At 40.3% G+C, this 22,615-nt stretch overlaps 1 protein-coding gene across 1 annotated transcript in view; it reads right to left on the bottom strand.

Moving 5' to 3' along the window:
• map3k22 (mitogen-activated protein kinase kinase kinase 22) overlaps positions 1–22,615 on the bottom strand; it is a 50,894-nt gene that overhangs the window by 18,033 nt on the left and 10,246 nt on the right. Inside the window, exons 2-7 of the mRNA XM_034706908.1 lie at positions 16,543–16,626; positions 15,834–15,878; positions 7,457–7,566; positions 5,926–5,963; positions 630–729; positions 92–208 (exon numbers count right to left, since the gene is read on the bottom strand). Of these exons, the coding sequence (XP_034562799.1) occupies positions 92–208; positions 630–729; positions 5,926–5,963; positions 7,457–7,566; positions 15,834–15,878; positions 16,543–16,561 (429 nt within the window). The 5' untranslated portion in view covers positions 16,562–16,626. The remainder of the gene's footprint in view (positions 1–91; positions 209–629; positions 730–5,925; positions 5,964–7,456; positions 7,567–15,833; positions 15,879–16,542; positions 16,627–22,615) is intronic.

The raw sequence follows: 22,615 nt of genomic DNA, 5'->3' as shown, positions 1-22,615 counted from the left end.
TTTAAATCTGGAAGTATCATAAACGATATTGTATCTTAAATGTATTTTATGCCCAGTTGTATGTCTTTGAGAAATGTTGTACAGAACATACATGGTTGTTCTTGGGAGTTTTTAGCAGTATCCTAAGTAGCCCATTGGTCCCCGTGCTGCAGCCCAACGTCAACACCGCCTGATCAAGATCCTCCTGAGTCTTCATGGGCATCAGCAGCTGAAAGGACAAGAAAACATACAGAGCATGACCTTTACATTCCCCATTATTCCATGATGGCGCCATGTATGTTAAAGCATCAGTGTATTCATTACGTAGTGTAGATGTTTTCATGTTACGTCCTTTTTAATCTGCATTAACTTCCAAGGACAGACTCAAAAATAACAAATTCTTAAAAAGTTCTTAAGATGCAAAAAAGCTGACTATTACATTTTATAGCTTGATATATTTCTCATTAAAGCACCTTGCATAAGAATCCCCCCTTGAATTTTTCCACATCTAAATTGATTTTATTAAGGTGCATTCAATGGATAAACACAAGGGTTAAGTGAAGGGAGTAACTTGGTGTTCATAGTGTATCAGTATTTTTGAAAGGTACAGTAGAGTCCTGGCAGTCCATGTCCACTAGTTGTTTGTATACCTCTTTTTCCATGAAGTACATGTCCATCTGCTGCCCAAAGGCCTCGGTCACCTTCTGCAGCAGCTCCTTGATCTTCAGCGGCCTCTGGAACGGGATGATTCTGGGACAGAAAAGAGGCCAGAGGAAGAAATTAGTGTTGTGTTATGTTTCCAAGCTCAGACTTCTTCACACACTCTGAAGTAGGAATCTGGGTAAATTAGCATCAGACTGAGAGCTATACCTGCTCATGTTGAAGGGTAATCATTTCTAAAACACTTTGCCTGGTCTCAATCTAAGTTCACTTTCTCAAAAGTGTTGAGTCTTCCTTGAAGAAAAAAATGTTAAGTTCAAATCACTCTAGGAGTCCAGCTGAAGTTCAATCCAAGAAAAAACTTTATTCATCTATGCATCTGAACGAAGTTATATTTTTTTGGCCTTTTTGCCTTTATTTTATAGGACAGCTGAAGAGAGACAGGAAATGTGGGGAGTAGAGAGCGGGGGAAAACATGCAAGAAATGGTCGACCGGCCGGGAACCAAACCGGCAACCCCTGTGACGAGGACTGTAGCCTCTGTACGTGGGGCGCTAAGACCGCTAGGCCACCAGCGCCCCTGCGTTACAGTGATTTTTATAGGAAAGAGTAATGGGAATGTGTGGCACAAAAGGTCTCAAAGACATGCCTTATCTTCATTTTACAAAATTTTGATTGGACATCATGATCATAATTCTTCCTATGGTGCGGGCAACAACGTGACAGGCACATCATCCCACTCACTGGGAGATATAGGTGCAGAATGTTGGTGAGTCTGAATCAAAAACAACCATGACTGAGTCATGAACCCTAATTGAAAACAGCTGTGACTGGGTCATTGGACCCATCTCTTTGCATCTTGGTAGGGAGAGGGGTTGCCCCATTGGACTTTCGGAGATGTGAGAAGGCACAAGCCGCTTTCCCAGTCACAATTTGTGGCTGTTCGCAGGTGCATAAGGAGACATCCCTTTATCTTGCAATGGCCACGTCTGGCCTCCCCAATGCCTACACAAGCCTGCAGGCGTGATATGATACTCACACTACTGTGTGTGTGTGTGAGAGGAAAGGGAGAGGAGAATGAGAATAAAGAAAAAAACACTACAATGTCTCCTAGTTTTGTTAAAGGTCTTACTCAGTCTTCATAGCTTACGGTTCTCTTACATAAGTACGAATTTCAAAGACTGTACATGAACATTTTCTAGGGAAATTTATGACAGTGTTTCTATGGTAACAAGGGGAAAATGGACAGGTCAGCTGGGTCACTAAGAGGAGCGAGCTGATGCTGAAGGGGCATTCATCAATGCAACGATAACAGACAGTGTCAGTTTATCCCCCCATGATAAATATGAATGTCTCATTTACTGTGCGCCTACGTGTATGACAGAATGTGCACACATCGAGCTTATCAGCAAGTGTTTGTAGCGATGTGTATATATGAGTGTGTGCGTGTTTGTAAAACTCTACATGCATGAGTGTGCTTCCCAATCAGTGTGTGCATCGGCCACTGTTTCAACACCACTGGGCCTCTCCACTAAGCCAGCACAAAGGCAGATGGGAAACTTCCTGAGAGGAAAGAGGGGGGAGAGAAAAATCTGGAGCGGCAGCAAAAGCAGCAGGATGTGTGTCTTTCCCTCCTCTTTTAAAGAGTGACAGAGTGAAAGATACAGAGACGTGGAGATATTTACAGACGTGTGAGAGAGAAAATACAGGAGACAGCCTGACAAAATAAAGGAGGGAAAGAGAAAGAGATTCTCTCCAGCATTTTCTTCTGCTCTCTTTTCTGGCTTTCTGCTTTTGAAGAATCCGCAACCCACTATCTCTTTATAGTATCCTGATAAAAGGACTTGTTTTCATCCCATCATTTCCTCATCAGAGGCCAAAGCTCTGCCTATCTTAATGACTGCTCATTGGTTCCCTCATTTGAGGAGAGGATTCTGGGAATAGGGAGGCTTGCAGATCAGAGGCGAGCTGCAGCAGAGCTAAACGCTCCACATCTCTGTTTATACTCGCCGATGATGTGTCTGATAAAGGGCTGGAGGGATGTGGAGAGGGGGCAAAAGAGGGAGGGGGGGTATGAGGATGCTGCTCTGAGAGATATGGCCTTCCTTCCTCTGTGCGAGCATGTGGACACACAGATTTGCAGGGTAAAAAGAATGCTTCCCCACATCCCGACACACTCTCTCTCTCTCTCTTTCTTTCCCTTCTCTTTCACGGACACAATTACAATCAAATACACAGGAAAAAAAATGTCTGGCTCTGTTCCTTTACTCTCTCTGGCAGGAGACCCTGAAACAGAGCCGAGGGGGAGTAGAGAGAGACACACGGCTCACATTTCCTGCCCCAAACCTTCAGCGCTTGCCAATGAAAAGAAGGACAGTCCAATTAGATTCCATTGTGGCCGGACAACACGGTTATCCTGACTCAGGGACTCCTCATGCCTCGAGTGCTGTGGCTGCTGTTTAGATAGGCTATCATGTGTAATCTATCTGACTTCATTGTGTAACACTGTTACTTGAAATGTGATCAGAGTTTTTGATAAAGAGGACACAGAATTCCACCTGTCTTACCAAGAATTACAGGCAGCGTTATTATTTCATTTAATAAGTAAATAGCACCAAACTTAGTCTGGACTGCCTTCATAATCACGTTCAGCCGGTTGAAATTGGACTCAGACAGCTGCTTTTCATTACAGTTCAGTGGGATTTAGTATTTGCATAAAGAATCAACTACAGGCAGAAGAAGCCAACTAGCTTAGATGCTATATTGTGTAGATTTTCATTCTAAACACTTCTCCCAAGAACATTTTTACTGTTTTTTATAAGGTCTTTAATGTCTTAATACATTTTTAAGGATTTCTTTCTGTGTTTTTCTACTTTGCTGAAAGTATTTGCATTAATACTCAACCACAAACAGAAGATGCTAAAATAGCTAGCTGGCTAAACTAGCTTGAAGGTGTTGTAATGTAGATTTGATCAATGCTTAATACCGGTCCTCAGAAATACAAAAGCAGACAGAGAAAGCATGTAAACTGATTATTTTGGCCACTTTGTGACAGTGGTAACAAGTTTTAAAAACAACATTAACAAATAAGCATATTAAGTTCAGCTAACTTGCTAACTGCAATAATGTCAGTGGTGGACAAAGTACACAGCTTCATTACTTAAGTCGAAGTATAGATAATCCATGTCAAATATTACTCCAATACAAGTGAAAGTTGCCCTGTCAAATTATTACTTGAGTTAAAGTACTGAAGTACTTGCTTTTAAAAATACTTAAGTATTCAAAGTATTCAAAAACCTCTAACACGCGCTGAAGATATGGCCATGGGTGCTCGGGTGGAGAATTATAGCCATCATTACCACCTCTAAATGAACTGCCTGATCTGAGTGAAATTTGTTCTGTGTTTGCACGTTCAACCGTGGGATCAGATTTCAGAAAAGAGAAGGAAATTCATGAGCTGATTTCAAAGCAAAAGTAGTGAGTAACTAGAGCACTGATAGAAATGTAGAGGAGTCAAAAGTACAATAGTTGTCTTCTGAATGTAGTGGAGTAAAAGTAATAAGCTCCCCAAAAAAATAACACTCAAGTAAAATACAGATACTCACAAAATGTACTTAACTACTGTACTCAAGTAAATTTACTTTGTTACTGTCCACCACTGAATAATGTACACATTTCCCCAGCAGATTTAGGGCAACATTAGCTTAAGTTTGGTGTAATATTTCTGTCCCCCTGTTGAATGTAACTCCAGTAATCTCTCACACTCGTCTTTTTTGTCTCTCAACTCAGGAAAATAGCTAGCTTTTAGCTGCTAAATGCTGCACTGTGTTCACCAGCATATTGCTAACATTATTTGAAACCATGGGAAAGGATATCAGCTTTTTAGAGCTTTTTAGAGAGAGTGTATAAAAAATTATCAGATGAAAGAAAACAAAACACTCCCTAGCGTTAATGTGAATCAGCGTTAGCATAATATGTTGAAATTTTAACTAAATAAATCAATGTGTTAGTCATGCTAATTCTACAATGTGATGTTATTTTACCCCTTGGGGTAATACAAACTAAGGATATCCTACTGATTTCCAAAACAGGATCTAAATCAAAATGAAAGTGTCAGAGCTTGGACAGAATAACATGGAAATAAAACGCTAACAACACGACAACAAAAGAAGAAAGGGAGAGTGTACATTCAGAGTGAATAAAAAAAAAAAACACTAGTAAAAAGTAGCTGTCAGTTCTGGGAAAGAAGTGTGGTGTGAGCGGAGCTCTTGAGAAAGCGAGAACGACAAGGAGACAGAGAAACAGGGGGAGGCAGAAACTCAAAGAGACAGGAACATAAAAAACTTGTCTCTTCCTCAGTGGTAGCCAATTAGGGCTGTGAAAATGTGGAGAGGGCCAACGTGAGACCATATTCTGCTGGAGGAAGGTGCGGTTTCCCTTCTCTTTCTCACTCTTTCTAATCACTGAACCAACATCTGGACCATGTTCTGATGAATCAAGGCAATTATTCTGGTACGTTCTGGTCAGTCTGCCTCTGATGTTTTTTTTCCACTGGAACAGTACACCCCTGTGTTTGTCATTCCCCTCTAAGTAGTTGTTGGGTTGTTTCATCCGGACAAAGTCTGTCTGCGAACTTGGATCTCTCTCTCTCAGGATGCAGTGCCAAAGGACAAGGACTTGGAGGACTCCAGCAGCATCCATACAAGGAAAGGCGGAACCGCATCAGACAGAACGATGATCCACACCAAATAAAGCCTCTCCCGCTTAAAGAGCTGTCTTTCATACTGTGGCCTTAGCTTTCATAGTGCTCAAATCTGGTAAACAAACTTTGAGGCACCTTGGTGGAAACATTACTCCTAAGACTGTCTGCAGACAGAGTGAGTGTAACCATGCCTCGCCTCTTGAGTGAGTCTGAGGCTGGAGGGTAAGGATTTGGAGGACGAAGGAAAAAGCACAAGAAAACACTGAGGATGGAGTATTAATTTGGGGTGTGCCTGGAAGACTGGACACTGAATTGAAACTTGGCACTCTCTGCTCCCTCTTTCTTTTTTTTATTTTATTTGTTCCCCTCTCAAACGGCCAGTTCAAGTCTGAAAAACACAAGGCCGCCGCTAAATGTCAAAGCTGGAATTTTTCCCTCTCTTTCTGCTGCTCTGGCTGCTTAACAGCGATTTCCCCTTGACACAAAAATCCCAGTCATGGCAAAGCATAACAAAAAAGATCTGAACTGAAGAGTTAAGGCTTGGACAGGGGTGTAGAAACAACAATACGAATGGTTCCAACGTACCGTTTTTCTCTCTCATGCTCCAGCTTGACTCTTAAATCCTGTTGAGAGGAAAAATAACAACAGAGGGGAGTTATGGAGGTGGAAAGTTAAAATGATTCACAGTTGTGTGTGGGATTTAGGTTGCTGAATACATGACAGCAATAACTGGACAATGAATTCAAGTGACTACAGGCATTAAAGTGATACATGTTTGTGTTGTTGAATTTGGTCCTGTAAAACAAAAGACACATTTATCCTTGGATGTGACTCGAGATGGCATGATACTGCACAGGATTGCTATTTATAAAGGCATTGCCCAAGAGAGCAGGAATCTGGAGGAGCCTGTAAGTCTACATGAGGTCATGCTGATAAACTGACACAAACACTGAAGGACTGACATCACATCAGTGAACGCTACAAAATCAGGGGTTTGCCCCTACTCATAGAAGCGGAAGCTCTCTGTGCTTTTCACTGTTTGTTTATGTCTCATCATAAACATGGAGAGGATCTACCAATTATCATTCCAAAGTGGAAACAATCGCATGAGAAAACGACTTCAAACAGGGTGAGTGAGAGAAATGAAACCTTGTATGCACAAAAATGTTAAGTGACAAGCACGTCTGAAATATGCCAATTTATCATTTCCAATGATTTCTCTACAGACTCCAGATTTCTACAGATAAAACTGGTTTCAAGTGAAGCCAATGTTACAACAGGCAGTGAATAAAAGCTGTAATTTTATGTCTTTTTGTGCAGCAAAATTAATAATCTGTACATATAAACGACATTCTTTTTTATTCAAGTTTAGAATTTCCACGCCAGAAAGTGTTATTAAATGCAGCGTACTGTCACATTGATGTTCATTAAATAGAGTGTTAGAATTAGACTCTCAATAAGCTCCTTTTAGACAGCCTTCACCTGACTTTGGCAGCCAGCAGCTTTCAGTCCAGCTGGAAAAAATTACAAAAAAATCTAAAAGTGAATCAAGGCTGAGGTTTTTGTGTAAACCCTGAGTGACAGTCAACGCTACATACACTGCTGTGCCTTCACTGTGTCTGATTATTAAACTGCAATTGAGCTGAGTGTATGACAGCTTTACTGTGATACTTAACTGAAAAACTACACTCGCCCCCTGTGGTTTTGAAAGTTTATGGTTTACTCTGTCAGGAGGAACAGCTAACTGCGGTCAGACTGAATTTGTGTCACAAAAGATTTAAAATCCCAGGGAAGTTTCACAGCCTCTTTCAGACAGAAACTTCTCAACTTCTCCGTGACACATAATCCACATATTCTCCGTCCTTTTGTGAGATTAACATGTCCTAATCTGGTCCTAATCAACCTGCAGAGGATCGCAATCAGGACCGAGGTGAGTATTCACGAGTTCAGAAACATGCAGGTGATGTTTGAGAAGTACCTTTCAAGCTATGAAACCAGTCAAATTTGGAAAGTAGAAACCACTTACAGCCACCTATTCAGTCATCTAGAGGAAGCTTTTAGACTATTTTAAATGTACTATCACTTTAAATAGAGTACAAACAAACACCATAGGTACCTGTTTGTAGAGTAAGGTTCTGTTCTTCGGCTTGTGGCTGTTGTGCTGGGTGTAACAGCGACCCAGTGCTGCCAGATCCTTCATGATGGAGTTCAGCGCCTCCTCGTCGTCTAAAGAAAAAACACACATTTAGTATGAAATCACTTTGACTTCTGTGAGGTTAACAAACAGAAACTGAATCTGGGATATCTGAATAGCAAGATGACCTAAAGCAGAATCAACTTGCTTTATGTAGAACTGCAGAGGGCTACAAAAACTAAAGGAAGTTAAACAAGTAATGAATGGCAAAAAGTTGGCCCTCTGAGATACGTTAATATCAGATGCTCAATACTAGACTTCAATATATCTCCTTCAACACTCCCGGACTCAAACTACTGACATAGTGCAAGAACTGTTTTCCCTCTTCTTATTGATTTATTCTATTTTATACATTATTATTTTTATTATGTACTTGTATTTATTTATGGTTATCTTTTATTTTATTTATTTGTTTGTGTATGTGGATACATGTGTATGTATATAATATGTGTGTGTACATATATATATATTTATTATTATTTATTTTATTTTTATATGTGTGGATGTAAGATGTGTCTAGTCCTCTATGTCCTTTCTTAATGCACCTGAGTTTTTTTGTGTATGTTCTGTATTGTAGTTATGCCCATATATGTGAAGATGTGTGTATGAATGTTCATAAATGTAAGTCTAAAGTTGTTGAAAATCAATAAAAACAATGTTGGGAAAAAAATAAACTTGCTTTACGTGTTGGCCTGCACTGTGCAGCATTTGTAAACATTGAGGAGTTGCAGTAGCAGAGGTACAGTCTCTACGAAAGACACATTTCTATACACATACTGGTACATATACAAGAATTCCAACACTATAGCTGTGGTTATTCTGATCACTCTCAAACTCTGTACTCTGCATACAAAATCGGAGAAAGAGCAAAGGTGTTTAATTATGCAGCATGTGTGTCTACGAAAGACTGTCGCAGGGGGCAATGTAGCCGTGTGTGTGTGAAGCCTTGAGCTTAGGTATTAAATACTTGATTTTATATCCATGGAGAGATTTCCGGAGCATTATTCTTTGGTTGTAATTTTGTCTCATGTAATCAGACAGATTGATCTTCTCTTTTGTTGGAGACTGACTGAACCAAAGTGGCCGCAGGCTTAAACATGAACTGAGCTAATTGACTTTGATGGAAAAGTCAAGTGTGTCTCAAATCCATCATTTACTCCTTACAGGGACAGGTCTATGGTTCTTTAATCACTTTAAATTCATTCAGAAAATCTGCACAAAAAAAAAGTCTGTAGATGATTCTCCACTTCTCACTTCTCTTCTGCTTTGCACTTACTGCTGCACATGCTCAAAAACACACTACCACACTCTCGTGTGTAAAGGGGGCAATCATGCAGATGAGCATGTCAGGCATTACCATATCAAGAGACTTTAATAACACCAATTATCTGAGCACTGTGATTACAATATAAAGAAGAGGTCGTTGACCTCGGCTCCTGCCGGCCTCTCAGATGAGCCCCGAGTGCATTCATTAAAAACACACACACACATACACACGTCTCGTTCACAAGGAAACCAGGCCAGGTGTGTGCTATGCAACGCAAACAGCACCTGCAGGAAAGACTGCATTCTTCAAAATAAAAGGGAGCTGTGTGTTTGAGACACCTCTGGGAATGTCATTCACAGAGCGAGTGTTATGGCAGCACGAACAGCAGATGGGGACTGAGGCGCCATTTGATCTTGATCCCACTGTATGCAGCTCACAGCCAGCTGTTCAGCACGGTACAAGGGGGCCAGTCCGTTAAGGTTCACCCAGGAGACAGACTCACCAACCGACTTCTTCTCCATCCCTCTACTGACCACCATGAGCAGGTGATCTGCTGATGCTGATTTCATTCGCTCACCATGTGGAGCTTAGAGCGTTCGTTTTCATGCGTAGTAGCGAGAGGTTGTTGCAGCATTAAGAACTGTGTTCAAACGTGGGCCAATACACATCCATTTTAATAAGGGCGTTATAATCCTCATTACGATCCCTACTGGTGTACCTAACTCATAAATGGACAGGTTTGCATTATCATGCATGCTTCTGGCATTCTAAACTGGAGACATTGAAAATGTTTCTTCTTTAAAGTTAATAAATACCAGCTGAATGGCAGATAAGTGATGTCATTTTTATCATAGAACCTGCTCCATCTGTTTTTACTAAGGCAAATTGTTTTCATTTTTTTTCTCCAGAACAACATTAAAGCTCCTGTGAGTGACTTTCTGTTTGGGTCAATTCTGGTCTCATATTGGTTTCATTCTGCTTTCTTTCCACTGTAAAATGAATCACTCTATATTTGCTGTGGAAAAAGGTTTTCAAAAAGGGGGTTTCATCTGTTTTTGTTTGTTGATGTAAATCATTCAACACTGTCACTCATAAGTACTGTGAACCTATTACCTCTTTGTGTACAAAATAATAATAATAAACAAAACTGTTGAAAAAAAAAAAAAAGAAAGGGGGTTTCTCACCATGATTTAAATCACTTTGTCTGACACCAATCCCCTCACAGCAGTTACTGGCTTTAAAAATTACAATGTAGGAAATGTCAATGTTTTTGCAAATGGTCTTATTTACTTTGTTAGCTCATAAAGAGGCATCACTGTTAACCCTCCTGTTATGTTCGTTTCTCTGGAACAGCAATAATGTTCCTGGGTCAATTTGACCCGGGACATATTCAATTACCCAAAAGTGTCAGAACCCAAAAAATCCCAATACACATTTTTTTAATCTAATTTTTAACTCCATTACTAACAATTTAAATCAATATTTAGTCCATTGGTGTTCTTTAATTCTCACAGATCATGATTCATTGAGGATTACTCACTTGTTTTCATTAAAATTTATGTTAAAACTTTTTTTGATGTACATTGGAAAGCCCTAAATATAAATACAATAGTTTTACATGACATATATTTTTGTTCATTTTATTAAAAAAAATGTTTTTATGAAGTGATGTTTATAAATTAACACAACACCTCTTTTGTCACATGCAGCCCAGATTTTTATGCTGCATTTAGCTGGTTTGGAAGGCATATATTACCTAAAATAGACTTTAAAAAGGGTCCATTTGAAACACAACCATTTTTTTAAAAATCAAGCCAAAAAAACAGTCCAATTTATAAAACAAGTGTTTATGTTACATTTGAAAGTTGCATATTACTCAAACCTGGCCTTCACTCCACTCTCGCAGACAAACACACTGGTTTCTATTCATTTACAAATCCCTCACTGGTAAAACCCCATTATATATCTACAGTCACTAATCAAACTTCACAGCACAAACCGTAGCCTGCGCTCAAGCAGACATATCAAACTCATCCCACCCAAAGCCCGGACCTCCTTTGGTCGCACCTCCTTCCAGTTTTCCGCTGCAAATGACTGGAATCACCTTCAACAATCCCTAAAGCTGACCTCTCTCATTCCACTCGCCACTTTCAAAAAACTAATACACCCCATAACTCAACATCACTGCACTTGCTTTTAAATTGCTTTTAAGTTGTTCACTGCTGTCATATTTTTGTATTGTATTGTTCTGTCTCTAGGTCTCTCTGTATGTCCTCTCTGTTTCTTGTTTTGTCTTTTATTTATTGTCATGCCACCTGTGTTGCCTCCTCGCCCAGGTCGTTATTGCAAATGAGAATTGGTTCTCAGTTAACTCACCTGGTTAAATAAAGGTTAAATAAATAAATAAATATACCAAAAATAACTGCATCACTAGTCTGATGACATAGTTTTTTGAGTAAATGTTAATCTTTTTACAGTATTTGGATGAAATGATGTAATTTTTTTAAATAGCAAGCAGCTTATGAGGCTATATTTGATCTTCTTGGGGGAAAGGTAAACATAGAATATTGAGTATAATGAATCAAGAAAATGTGTACTCAACTGTGTTTGGCTCTTTAAATTAAGCTTTACTTGGAATTTGCTCACTGTTAAAACACCATTACTCCGCTTTTTTCCCCGACAATGTTTTTTATTTTTCACATAAAAGCTACCTCCTAGCAGCTGTTTAAGCAAACTCTGGCATCATCAGCTAGCAAACATACACTGAGTGTGAACCACATCAGCAGCTCACCAAAGAGGTGGAGGTCCTGTTTGACATTCCTAATATAGCAGCATGAGTGAAATGAGGAATGCTAAAACTTCCCTCTCCACTGACCGGCACACTCCCTTTACTTACAGTGGTGCTAAATAACGCTGAGTGATAACACAAGTTACACCCACAAAATCTCAGCCCACAGAGCAAACAGTGAAAACAGAGAGAACATGAGTGGGAGGACTTATTTTCCTGGAATGTACGATCACCTATTGGACGTTTTATTATGCTAACACAGTAAAACACATCATCATGACTGATATCTAGGTTTAATTTTAGATTAAAAAGTATTTATTTCTCTTATCAGATGCAGTGGCATGCTGTCATGTGCAACATAAGCACATTCTTCTCTGCAGCAACAAGTTTACAACTTCATGTGTGGGAGGTAACTGTGAGACAGGTGAGTCACTTCAGGTGTCTTCCTTCCTTTGCTTGTTTAAGACAGAGGGAACAATGTAGAGGAAAAAATACTTAACACCTACACATTTAAACAACCTTGCATACCTCCACAGACAAACCACGTAGTGTTCTTACAGAGCACTGCATTAACAAACCTGAGACTCGCTGCTGCTAGGACTCACAGATTAAAATATAGGCTGTCAGGAGCGGTGGATGACTAACTAAAACACCAGGCCTCTCCTCTCCAACAGGAAGGAACTGAGTCACTGTCTCTGGTTCTCAATACACTAAGCTGGTCTAACCACACTGTTCCACATCAGGAAAATTGTGGATTGACGCTCAAATATAAACACAGTGTAAGAAAATTAGTCCAGAGCAGTTCTGTGACCAAAAAATGCTGCTTTTGTATTACTTATGCAAAAACCGGGAAAGTTTGTTCTTCATTTTATTTTCCTTCAATGTTTAGTACTTAGAAAGTGAAAATAGTCTACCATTGATACATCATTTTCTTCCTAATCTGCACAGCCTCTAGTTTTAGATAGCATTGCATCATATTGTACTGTATCATATCGTGCAGTACAGCCATAGACTGTATAAAATCTGGACGTAGTATCCTTGATGTCACCCATCTGTTCCTGAGCGCTGTTTTGAAGCCAATCGACGGCGGCAGCTCAACCAGGCATAGTGTGACGCAAAGGGGCGGAGTGTGAGCCTCCTAGCCAACAGCTATGCATTCCCAACCGGGAGTCAAGTCAGTCATATCCTTATTTGGGCTAAAACTCGTAATCTTAATATCTTCTGAACCGTCACATTAGAAAAAAATTCACCCCCCTTACAGTGTGTGCTGATAAAGAGATTAGCTACGTAGAGCCAAGACGTTTTTTGAATCAGGCTGTAAACATGTTTATTAATGCTGCAAAGATAGTCTTTTTTGAATTGGTGTGTATGTGGTTTCCGGTGTTTCTGCAGCCAGCCTCAAGCGGATTCTGGATGAACTGCAGTTTAGTACCCTTCCGCATGGGCTTCATAGTTTGAGACTGGAGGTTGCCGCTTGTGTACAGCATCATATCGTATTGCATTTTAAGTATAGAATAAGTTCATATTTTCAAAATAGCTTACACAAATGTACTTCTGCTTTTTAGTCAATTAAATGATTGAATAAAGCCTAACAATGACTTCATTTGAAGATACTTGACAAGTTTGGACATTTTGCTAAAAAAATAATCAAACCCATCACTGTCTCCATCCTTATTATTTCATTATCACTGTCTCTTTCTCTCTCTGTTAAAAAGTGTTGTTTCATCTCTACCTCCGCAGGCTCAGAGCTCCAGACTACTGTGAGCACTGGCAGCCAAGGATACAAAACAAACAACACAGTCCTGCATGTGTGCATCTGTGTGTGTGTGTGTGTGTGTGTGTGTGTGTGTGTGTGTGTGTGTGTGTGTGTGTGTGTGTGTGTGTCTTTATTTGTGTATGTGAGGCCTGTTCTGTGACCTATGGATAATAGTAGAGCGGGGAGAGTGGGAGGGCCTGTCGGCTGGCTAAGGAGGGGGCAGTGAGTGTGAGAATTGCGTGGTGATGGCCGCCTATAAATGAAGTTATTACATCACTGGGGCCTGGTCCGAGGCCGCTGCCAGGCCGAGGACAGCCAAGGCTAACCACCGGCACATTGGAGAGCAACCAGCTTGCACATCAGTGCCAGGGGCAGCCACACAAACCAATAACAGGAACTTGAGGAACCTTATGTCAATGGGACAGAGAATAGTTAATGATTTTTCACTGTTTGTCTGTAGATTGAGGTGCATAAAGTTCATTTTTCTTCTTGTGACTTTGGTAAAAATGTGACTAGAATAAGAAAAGGGGGAATTCCAGGAAGCAGAGCAGAGCGAGCAACATTACACAATGAAGGCAGATTGCTGGGGATTGCATCATCACTCTGCATCTTTCTTTTTTTCTCAGGCTAAAGCTGAGGATTGGGAAAGTGGCAGCGGGTGAAATGAAGTTGGAGCTCCAGTCCAAGATGGTTTACACGAAAGGAGTTAATCATGTGTAGCTGTAGCTACTGCTCAAACTCTCAGCTAAGAAAGTTTGGAGTTAAAGATGCAGAAAAAAGAATAGCAAAGGCTTTAAGAGGACAGTACTGCAACTTGCAAACTAACAAAGTGTGTGTAAGGTTCAGACTAGTCTGTGTCTGTGTGTGCGTGAGACAGGCTGCCTGAATGAAGACATTGTGGGGATTTCCTGGTGCAGAGAGACACATCATGGCAAAGGCATCCGGCAGGATTAGCAGCTGGAGCCAAACGTGTCCTCACTCTGCAGCAGCGCAGGCCGAGCTCTGACGCACAACACACACGCACACTTAGATACACACACCAGCTATGCAAAATAAGGCACTCTATACTCTGTATGTTTGTTGAAACCGTGATACAGCTAATTTAACCACTAATGGGTGTAACATTTGCACCCCCACAGTTAATCTTTCACTAAGAATAATGGTTCTGATGTAATGCAGAGTATTGTGGGTGTGTGACAATAGTGGCGCAATTAATGTTTGTTCAAGGGCTGCACTGAAACTCATTTCCATTGAGTATCTAAAGGCTGTGGCATTCCTTCTCTTTGCCTGCGTGTGCTTATGTTTCCTATACTGTAATGGAAATATAATGAACTATTAAAGAGAGGCTTTGTGTATGCTGAATTTATGTTGAAGAGTAATTTTACTTTTGGGAAAATAGGAGAAGTACTTAAATTACCCTTATGTCTGTGCAAGAATATAGAGCTTGTGGTCATTAGGGACACAGGAGGAGGCAACAGGAGAGAGTTATTAGCTGGCTTAACTTCTTCAACAGTACTCCTACAAAAGCTCACTCAAACTCACAGTTCAACTATTCATTCTCACAAATAGTACAAAGAGCTTTCGGACTCGCTCACCACTAGTCATGGACTGTTAACTAACAGGGACATGCTAATGCTAATCAAAAACAAGAAAGTTCCATTAGCTTGGCTTTCACTGCAGAAAACATATTAACACCTCTAGAGCTTATTGACCAGGTCATATCAGAAAAAGCAGAATCAGTCTGTCTTTACAAAACAGACAGAAAGAGGTTAGCTAAGTGGCTGAATTGCAACAATATTTTGTAGAAAACTAAAATTTTAGCGAAATAGATGCATGCTAGCATGCTATTTTTGACCATGTAAGTAAAATAATGTTATATTAAACTTTGTGAAGGTGTGAAATAGGTTAGCTTAGTTGCTAACTGTCACAAACACTATTTTGGGACTGTGTACAAAGCCAGCTAGCTGTTTGCTCCTCCCAAGAGCATTTATGCTAGGCTCAGTTTAGCTAGCTTAACCCACAGACGGAGGAGAAATGTTACTCATCTATCTTTTGAAAGAGGGGAAGATAATAACTTTATTTCTGTAAAAACTGTATCAACTTCAAGCGGCAACCTCTGGTCTCAAACTATGAAGCCCTACACAGCTAATCTCTCTATCGGCACACACTGTACGGGGGGGTGAATTTATTTCTACTGCGACGATTCAGAAGATATTAAGATTACGAGTTTTTGCCCAAATAAGGACATGACTGACTTGACTTCCGGACGGGAACACATAGCTGTTGGCTAGGAAGCTCAAACCCCGCCTCTTTATGTCACACTGCCTGGTTGAGTTCCTCATTTCCAATATGGCTGCCTCGGTCGATTGGCTTCAAAACAGCGTTCAGGAACAGATGGGTGACGTCACGGATACTATGTCCATTATTTATACAGTCTAAGATCAACTTATCCTTAACTGCTATATCATTTAAGAAATCTGATGTTTACCTTGTGAGTTCCTGGGCTGTCCGGGTCCATTTTGGAGACCGTCATCTACAAACAAATGAAACATGGTTCATTGGCAAAAAGTCAAAATTAAAGAGCCAGTTGTGAACCCTGCAATGTGAGACACAGTACATTGTTTTGGGGGATTTCAATTTTGAGAAAAGACAACAGCTATGAATTAAACATTCAAATACCTATATGCAAAGGTCACGTTCACAGCTGCTCCCTTGAGTTTATAGCTACGGGTCTTGTGTGCATGAAAATATGACCCATGAGACAGACTACGGTTAGAGATGAAACGTACAGAGGAAATCATGTGTGCAGCCAACTGTTTCTGCACATATGTAGGAGTGTGGTAGCAGCTCTGGTAGGTGTGAATTTAAATAAAAGCAACACTGCAATGTTGTATAATTTAAGTTTCTGAATGAGTTACTTGTGCACCCTGAACCTTCTGTGCAAAATCAATTTCCCATAGCTGAAGAAAGAATTAAAATCAGATAAACAGTATTTTTTAATAACACTGTACAAAAACAAGCCATCTGGAGTTGTTAACAGCCTCCTCACACTTTCCTGCTCTAATACATGTGTTATTTTTCTCTGCACTGTTCCTGCCAGAGGATGTGTGAGAGGTGTGTGTTTGTGCTCTGTTCCCTTTCGTGCAAGTTTCTGTATATATGCACTGTACAGGGACCTGCTTTCGAATACTACTCACCCATGTTTACAGTCATCATCAGGAAGTGGTCCTGTTGAACTTGAGCGCAGAGCTCAACTTCTCTTTGCAGGCGAAGATTTCATCCTGAGAGCCAAAACACAAAAACAACACTGTTTCATCATCCAAGAGCTGTGCCATTTTCCTCAGCTTGGTGCACATAATATTTTCTGTGATTGCACAAAAACAATGACAAAACAGGACGCAGGTGGTAGAACCAACACAAAGCTTTTTTTCCCCAATATTACTGTCACCGCTTCTGTTATTTATCAAATCTTTATTTAACCAGGTTGGTCTCTTGAGGTTAACATATCCTTTTTTGACAGCTTCTGGCAGACAAATAATAACATGACAGCCAAGTGCTGCATTTGATGCCACTAACTCAATTCATCTGAATCCTGTCAATGCCCTGTTGTCTCTTTAGTGGCACTTTGAGAAAAAACAAGCCAGCAGCAGTGGAGGAACTCCTCGCTGTTTGATGATAGATGAGACTTGTGCACTCAAGATCCCACGGTGCAGCAGCAGTCCATGCGTGGGTGTTTGCCTAAACTCCTGCCTCAGGTGCAGACGATTTACTTCAAAGACAACACTGGAGAATATTTCATGCATTAAGCTTTGGTTGTCACATCCCATAATGAGGCGATACAGTACAGTCTTTAACTCTGACAGCTTTGCTGCACTGAACATCGGAGGAAATTCAACTTTTTTTTTAGTTACCTCACAAAAATAAATCTCATATTGTACACCATTATTTATGCCATCATTTCAAACTGCAGGCTGGTGGAAAATTTACTTTCCTGAAACGGCAACCTGTAACAGTCCTCGTGTACAGTATGTCACGGATATGTAAACACATTTGTCATTGTTTTTGAATGTTGGCCTAGAAAAAGGGGAACAGGAACTAGAGACACAGCTGCAGTGCAGTACATTGATAGATGTGTCATTGAGTTGAGCTCGTGAGCAGGAGATTTCAGAAAAGCCAAAAATGTATTTTAATAAAACATATATGCAACTATGGCCCCTTTCAAGGAGGTCTAATTACATTTTGCAAAATAGCTTGTGTGGTCATACTGGAAAAATATATTATTCTAACTGAGTATGAAGATGCAATGTAGCACATCAGTAGCACAAGTATAAAGAGACAAGCAGCAACTTCCAGTGTTGGGAAATTAAGCCAATGTAAAAGGTCATAAAAGTGCAGTACCTCAACTGTCCACTTGGGGTTTGCTACAACAGCCAAGGAAACACAAGGAATCTAATCATTCATACACACTGACAGGGGATGTTTTTTGTTTTTTTTACAACACATCTTTTCAGATAGTATAAGAGTTTGACATGAAGTAGAATAATTAGGGGCGTAGCTGAGCTGACAGACAGGTGCGTGCATCAAAGCTGTTAGCCCAAGCGCAGCTCAAAGCCTGCCTCAGCTCCACCTCTTTGCCTGTGATTGGTAGGTCGAAAGTAAGATGAGGTCAGCATTTCTAATAACACCTTGGCTTCGAAATCCAACCAATGACCTACATCCATGCTTTATACAACCTGTGGGTAAAAACAACTTGTCATATGCACAAATGGTCTGGCACTGTCTTATTTATCAGACCTTGTACAGCCTCACAGTACTTCCAGAGCACTTAGATCATCAAACCAGCTGCTCCTGGCAGTACCTCGGTCCAGACTCTCTACTCGTGGGGACAGAGCCTTCTCAGTGGCGGCCCCAAAGCTGTGGAACAGCCTACCTTTCCAGGTTAGAGCTGCACAGTCTGTGGAGCACTTTAAAACACTACTAAAAACCCATCTTTTCTCCTTGGGGTTCAGTCCCAGCTAAGCAAAAATCTTCCCACATTTGCTGGTGTTTGCCAGCACTAACCACCATAAACTACTGGTAATACCTGACCTTAGGTTAAGTAAGAATGCATATGCATATGCTAATCATAGCACTTTGAGATTTGTCCAGAATGTAAAGTGCGTGATAAATAAAATGCATTATTATTTATTATGATAATAAAGATGAGTTAACAAGACACAATGTGAGATTTCTTCTAATACTGTGCATGTGCAATACAAACAAATGTGAAGTGTGCCTGTATGCAATGAAATAACTCTGAGTACATGTGTCATGCATTCACCCAAACAATCAGACTTCATCTGGTTGGAACAATCAGATGAAGCCTTGACTAGCCACCAATTTCCCCCAGATGAGTTGCTCATAGCAAATATGCAAGCTTTGACATTTGTTTATTTTGAGCAAATGAGATCATCATCAGAATAATAAAACTTTACAGGATATCATCATACCATACAGGGCTTACTTCTCTTTTCTTTTTAAATATAGTGTTCTAGAGTTCAATGATTTAAAAAAAACGTGATAAAACACACTAAATAAAAATGTGTGCATGTCAATACAGTTCAAACTTGTACTAAACTCTGTATGAGCGTGAAAACACAGCAAAGGGCAATATGTCATGACATGAGTCAAATAAAAAAAGTCCCTATGGTCTAATTGAGAAAGAATCTTCAGCATTAAAACATGTCACTTATCAAACCGGGTTAACAGGTTGTCATTGCTGAGAGATGTAAGAGCAAACTGCAGGTGACATCTTGTTGCTACACACACCAAACACAGACTCACAGACCGTGTTGTCAGTGGTAACAGTTTCAAAGTTTCACAGCCGTAATAATAGAGGAAAGTTTGGGATCAGCAGTTGAACTAAAATGCTGATGTGACATCATTGATGATGAATTTCTGTAGAAAAATAAACACTGGGGAAGGGTTGTCAGCATTTTGGATGCTCTGATACTTTCAATTCTACATGCTTCAACATGATGTAATCTTTGTTACTTCTGGGTTCAATAGTATCTTTAAGTATCAAAGCATGAAAAGAAACAGGTCTTTGCTCATAAGTTTGCTACATGCTGATGTGAAGTCAATCAACATATGGTTAAAGCCAACAGAGCAATAAAAACAAAGCGGAACAGAAAATGAAGACATAACATTCTGATTGCTTCACAGCTCTTACGCTGTAATGAATTTATAAACATGTGGGTCGTTGGCAAATGAGCCTAAAAAAAATATATTGCAGAATGGTTGCAATGCATATTTTTGTGTCTGGAATAATGTGTTCTAACAGGTCTTGTACGTTAAACGCCTTTTTTTAAGTGTTACATTGTTTTTTTTTTACCCTTTTCTTAACTTGAACACCCAAAAGATGTCAGGTGGCGCAACCAGATATTTGTCAAAATATATGTACTTACCTATCATTTATTCTAACTGAAATTTTTAGTAAGTATCCCTTAGAGTGGTTACAGTACTTTACCATAGACTGTATAAAATATGGACGTAGTATCCGTGACGTCACCCATCTGTTTCTGAAGTGCTGTTTAGAGGCAAATCGGCGGCGGCAGCCATATTGCTGCTGTGGAGTCAGTGTGACGTAAAGAGGCGGGCTTTGAGCCTCCTGGTCAACAGCTACAGTGTTCCCGCAGTCAGCTGTGCCTCTCATTGGAAGACCCGTAATCTTAATATCTTTGAAATTGCTGCATTAGAAAAAAATTCACCCCCCTCACAGTGAGAGCTGATTGGGAAATGAGCTATCCAGACTACACTCGTCTTTTGTACCAGGCTGTAAACATGTTTATTTCTGCTGGAAAGATCGGCTTTTTTGAATTGGTGTGTATGTGGTTTCTGGTACTTCCGGAGCCAGCCTCAAGCGGATTCTTGATGAAGTGCAGCTTTTAGCACCCTCACATTGGACTCATATTTTTTTAGACCGGAGGTTGCTGCTTATGCTTTACACATTTTTATTTTGTGAGTATATTTTTTATTTACAATATATTAGGATTATTGCATTCTATTGTCCAGGTACTCAGCATCTTTAACCTCTGATTTTACATTTAAAGAGATTCAGCACAAATGATAATCTCATTATATTCAGCAACCATTTGTTCAATTTTACTAATAATTTACTGCTTTAAAATTGATATTTTACATGGTTGCACCACCTGACATGTTGCAGTTGTGCCACCTGACACCATTAGTAATCACAGGAAATATGCTGCATTATTGCATTTTTAGTTGGAATACAGAATAGAGTTTTAGTGCACAGTCTGAAGCATTATTTTATTTTTAAGTTATATTTTTGGCCTTTTTGCCTTTTTTTTATAGGACAGCTGAAGAGAGACAGGAAATATGGGGAATAGAGAGCGGGGGAAGACATGCAGGAAATGGTCGCAGCCGGGAATTGAACCGGCGACCCCTGCAATGGGGACTGTAGCCTCTGCATGTGGGGCGCTTAGACCACTAGGCCACCAGCACCCCTGAAGTATTAATTAAAGCAATACATTTTTAGTCATATTAGTTGAATTAATCACTTTAGTTATATAGCAACAAGAATAGGAGATGGTGCAATAGATTGATCAAAAGACACTAGTGCAGTTTGATTGAACAGCACTATAATCATGTTTATGTAAAAGAAAAATCAGCTTAACTAAAATCATGTTTTCGTAAAAAAATTAGCTTAACTAAAATCTATTAAACATTTAAGAATGCAATTAATAACTTTAAAGCTTTAAATAACAGTACAAAACCTCAGCGGAGTTGAATTTTGTTTGTTTGCTGATGACGCCACTTTTAGGTGCCTCTGGGTTCAGTTTCTGTTGCCTTGGTACCGAACAGGTATCAATATTGTGTGATTTTTACAAGCATTGTATTGCAATTCAAAATTCTGATATCATAAAAATACCACAACGATGCAGCTCAGTTACAATGAGAACGTGTCCAATAAAGACAGAAAAATGTATATCAGGAGTATGTCAATAAAAGAGCGTGGGTATATAATCATGGTTTGTTTAACCTTCTACAAACACAAAATCTTTGGAAAAACACAGCAGCATTCCCAAGACCATTTCTGTCTTTCTCTCTTAAGTATTGTCCGCTCTGTTTTGCTCTCGCCACAGTCTCCAGTTGCATGTTCTTTAGTGTCCTCAAAGCCTGTACACTGTGTACGGTATGTGTCCCTAACATTCAGTACAGACAAAAAACACTCCAGCCTCTCTCTCTCTCTCTGCGGGGACACAAATACTTTCTCTCTGTGTGTGTGTCAGCCAGAAAACTTTTCATAAAAGCAATAAAGACGGCCACTGGAGCAATTTACAGCCTGAGGGGCAGAGTCACAGGGTGCCAGTGGAGTTTGAACAAGGGAAACAGGCTGTAGCGCTGTCAGAGGCACAAATCACAAGTGCTGATGGATTGGAAAGCTAAAATATGGAGTCTAGGGAGAAATGTTTTAGTTGTGACCACTTTCTGAAAACAGTGTGCTCTAAATCCATCACAATGTGTGTAGTAAATGTGGGTAAACTTATGTCAACCCCCCAAAACTTGCTGTATTTTTTTTTACAGCTTTGATGCAAGATATGGAGTGAATTTAAGAGAAGTCTGAAATCTCCCTGTAAGTCTGTGCTGCTGACCACACATGAAAGAGATGATGAGCAGTCACGAGACAGGTGGTCTCCTAATACAACGCTGCACGGTCTGTCGTAGCGACACAAACGCACAACACACACTCACAGAGAAACAGAGCAGCCCCTGTCCTGTGCCAGCGAGTCACCAGATGGCCCATCTGCTTTGCCCCTCCGCCCAGCAGGACGCCGGGCTACTGGTGCCCACAGATCGCCAGCCCAGTTCTCGGCACGCTTCTTGGCAGGCGGGCGATGTGACAGCCCCGCTTGTTGCAGATCAAATGCTACTCGCTGCTTGCCCTTGTTGCTCTGAAGCCAAATGTCCTCCACAAAAAAAATGAGTGTCTCTCTCTATACTGTATCAGGAGACAGACTTACAAACGCTACACACATCCAGAAGTGCTTGTGACGCACTTCTCCGTCAAATATGGATAACATCACAGCCCTGGCCAATGTTTCACTGGCAGAGGCCCCGTCTTTGTCACAGTGTGAGGACTGTGCTGGAATAACAGAAGAAGTTAATTAAAAAGAGCACAGCAGAGGATGGGATTTGACGAGGGTTGTGGGGAATTGTCTGAGCCAGACAAAGCAGAGCCGTGCTCCACGAAACACAAACTGAAAT

The sequence above is a fragment of the Notolabrus celidotus genome, chromosome 17, assembly GCF_009762535.1.
Source record: "Notolabrus celidotus isolate fNotCel1 chromosome 17, fNotCel1.pri, whole genome shotgun sequence".
NCBI classification, from domain to species: Eukaryota; Metazoa; Chordata; class Actinopteri; order Labriformes; family Labridae; genus Notolabrus; species Notolabrus celidotus.
This window is presented reverse-complemented; position numbering and strand designations above follow the sequence as displayed.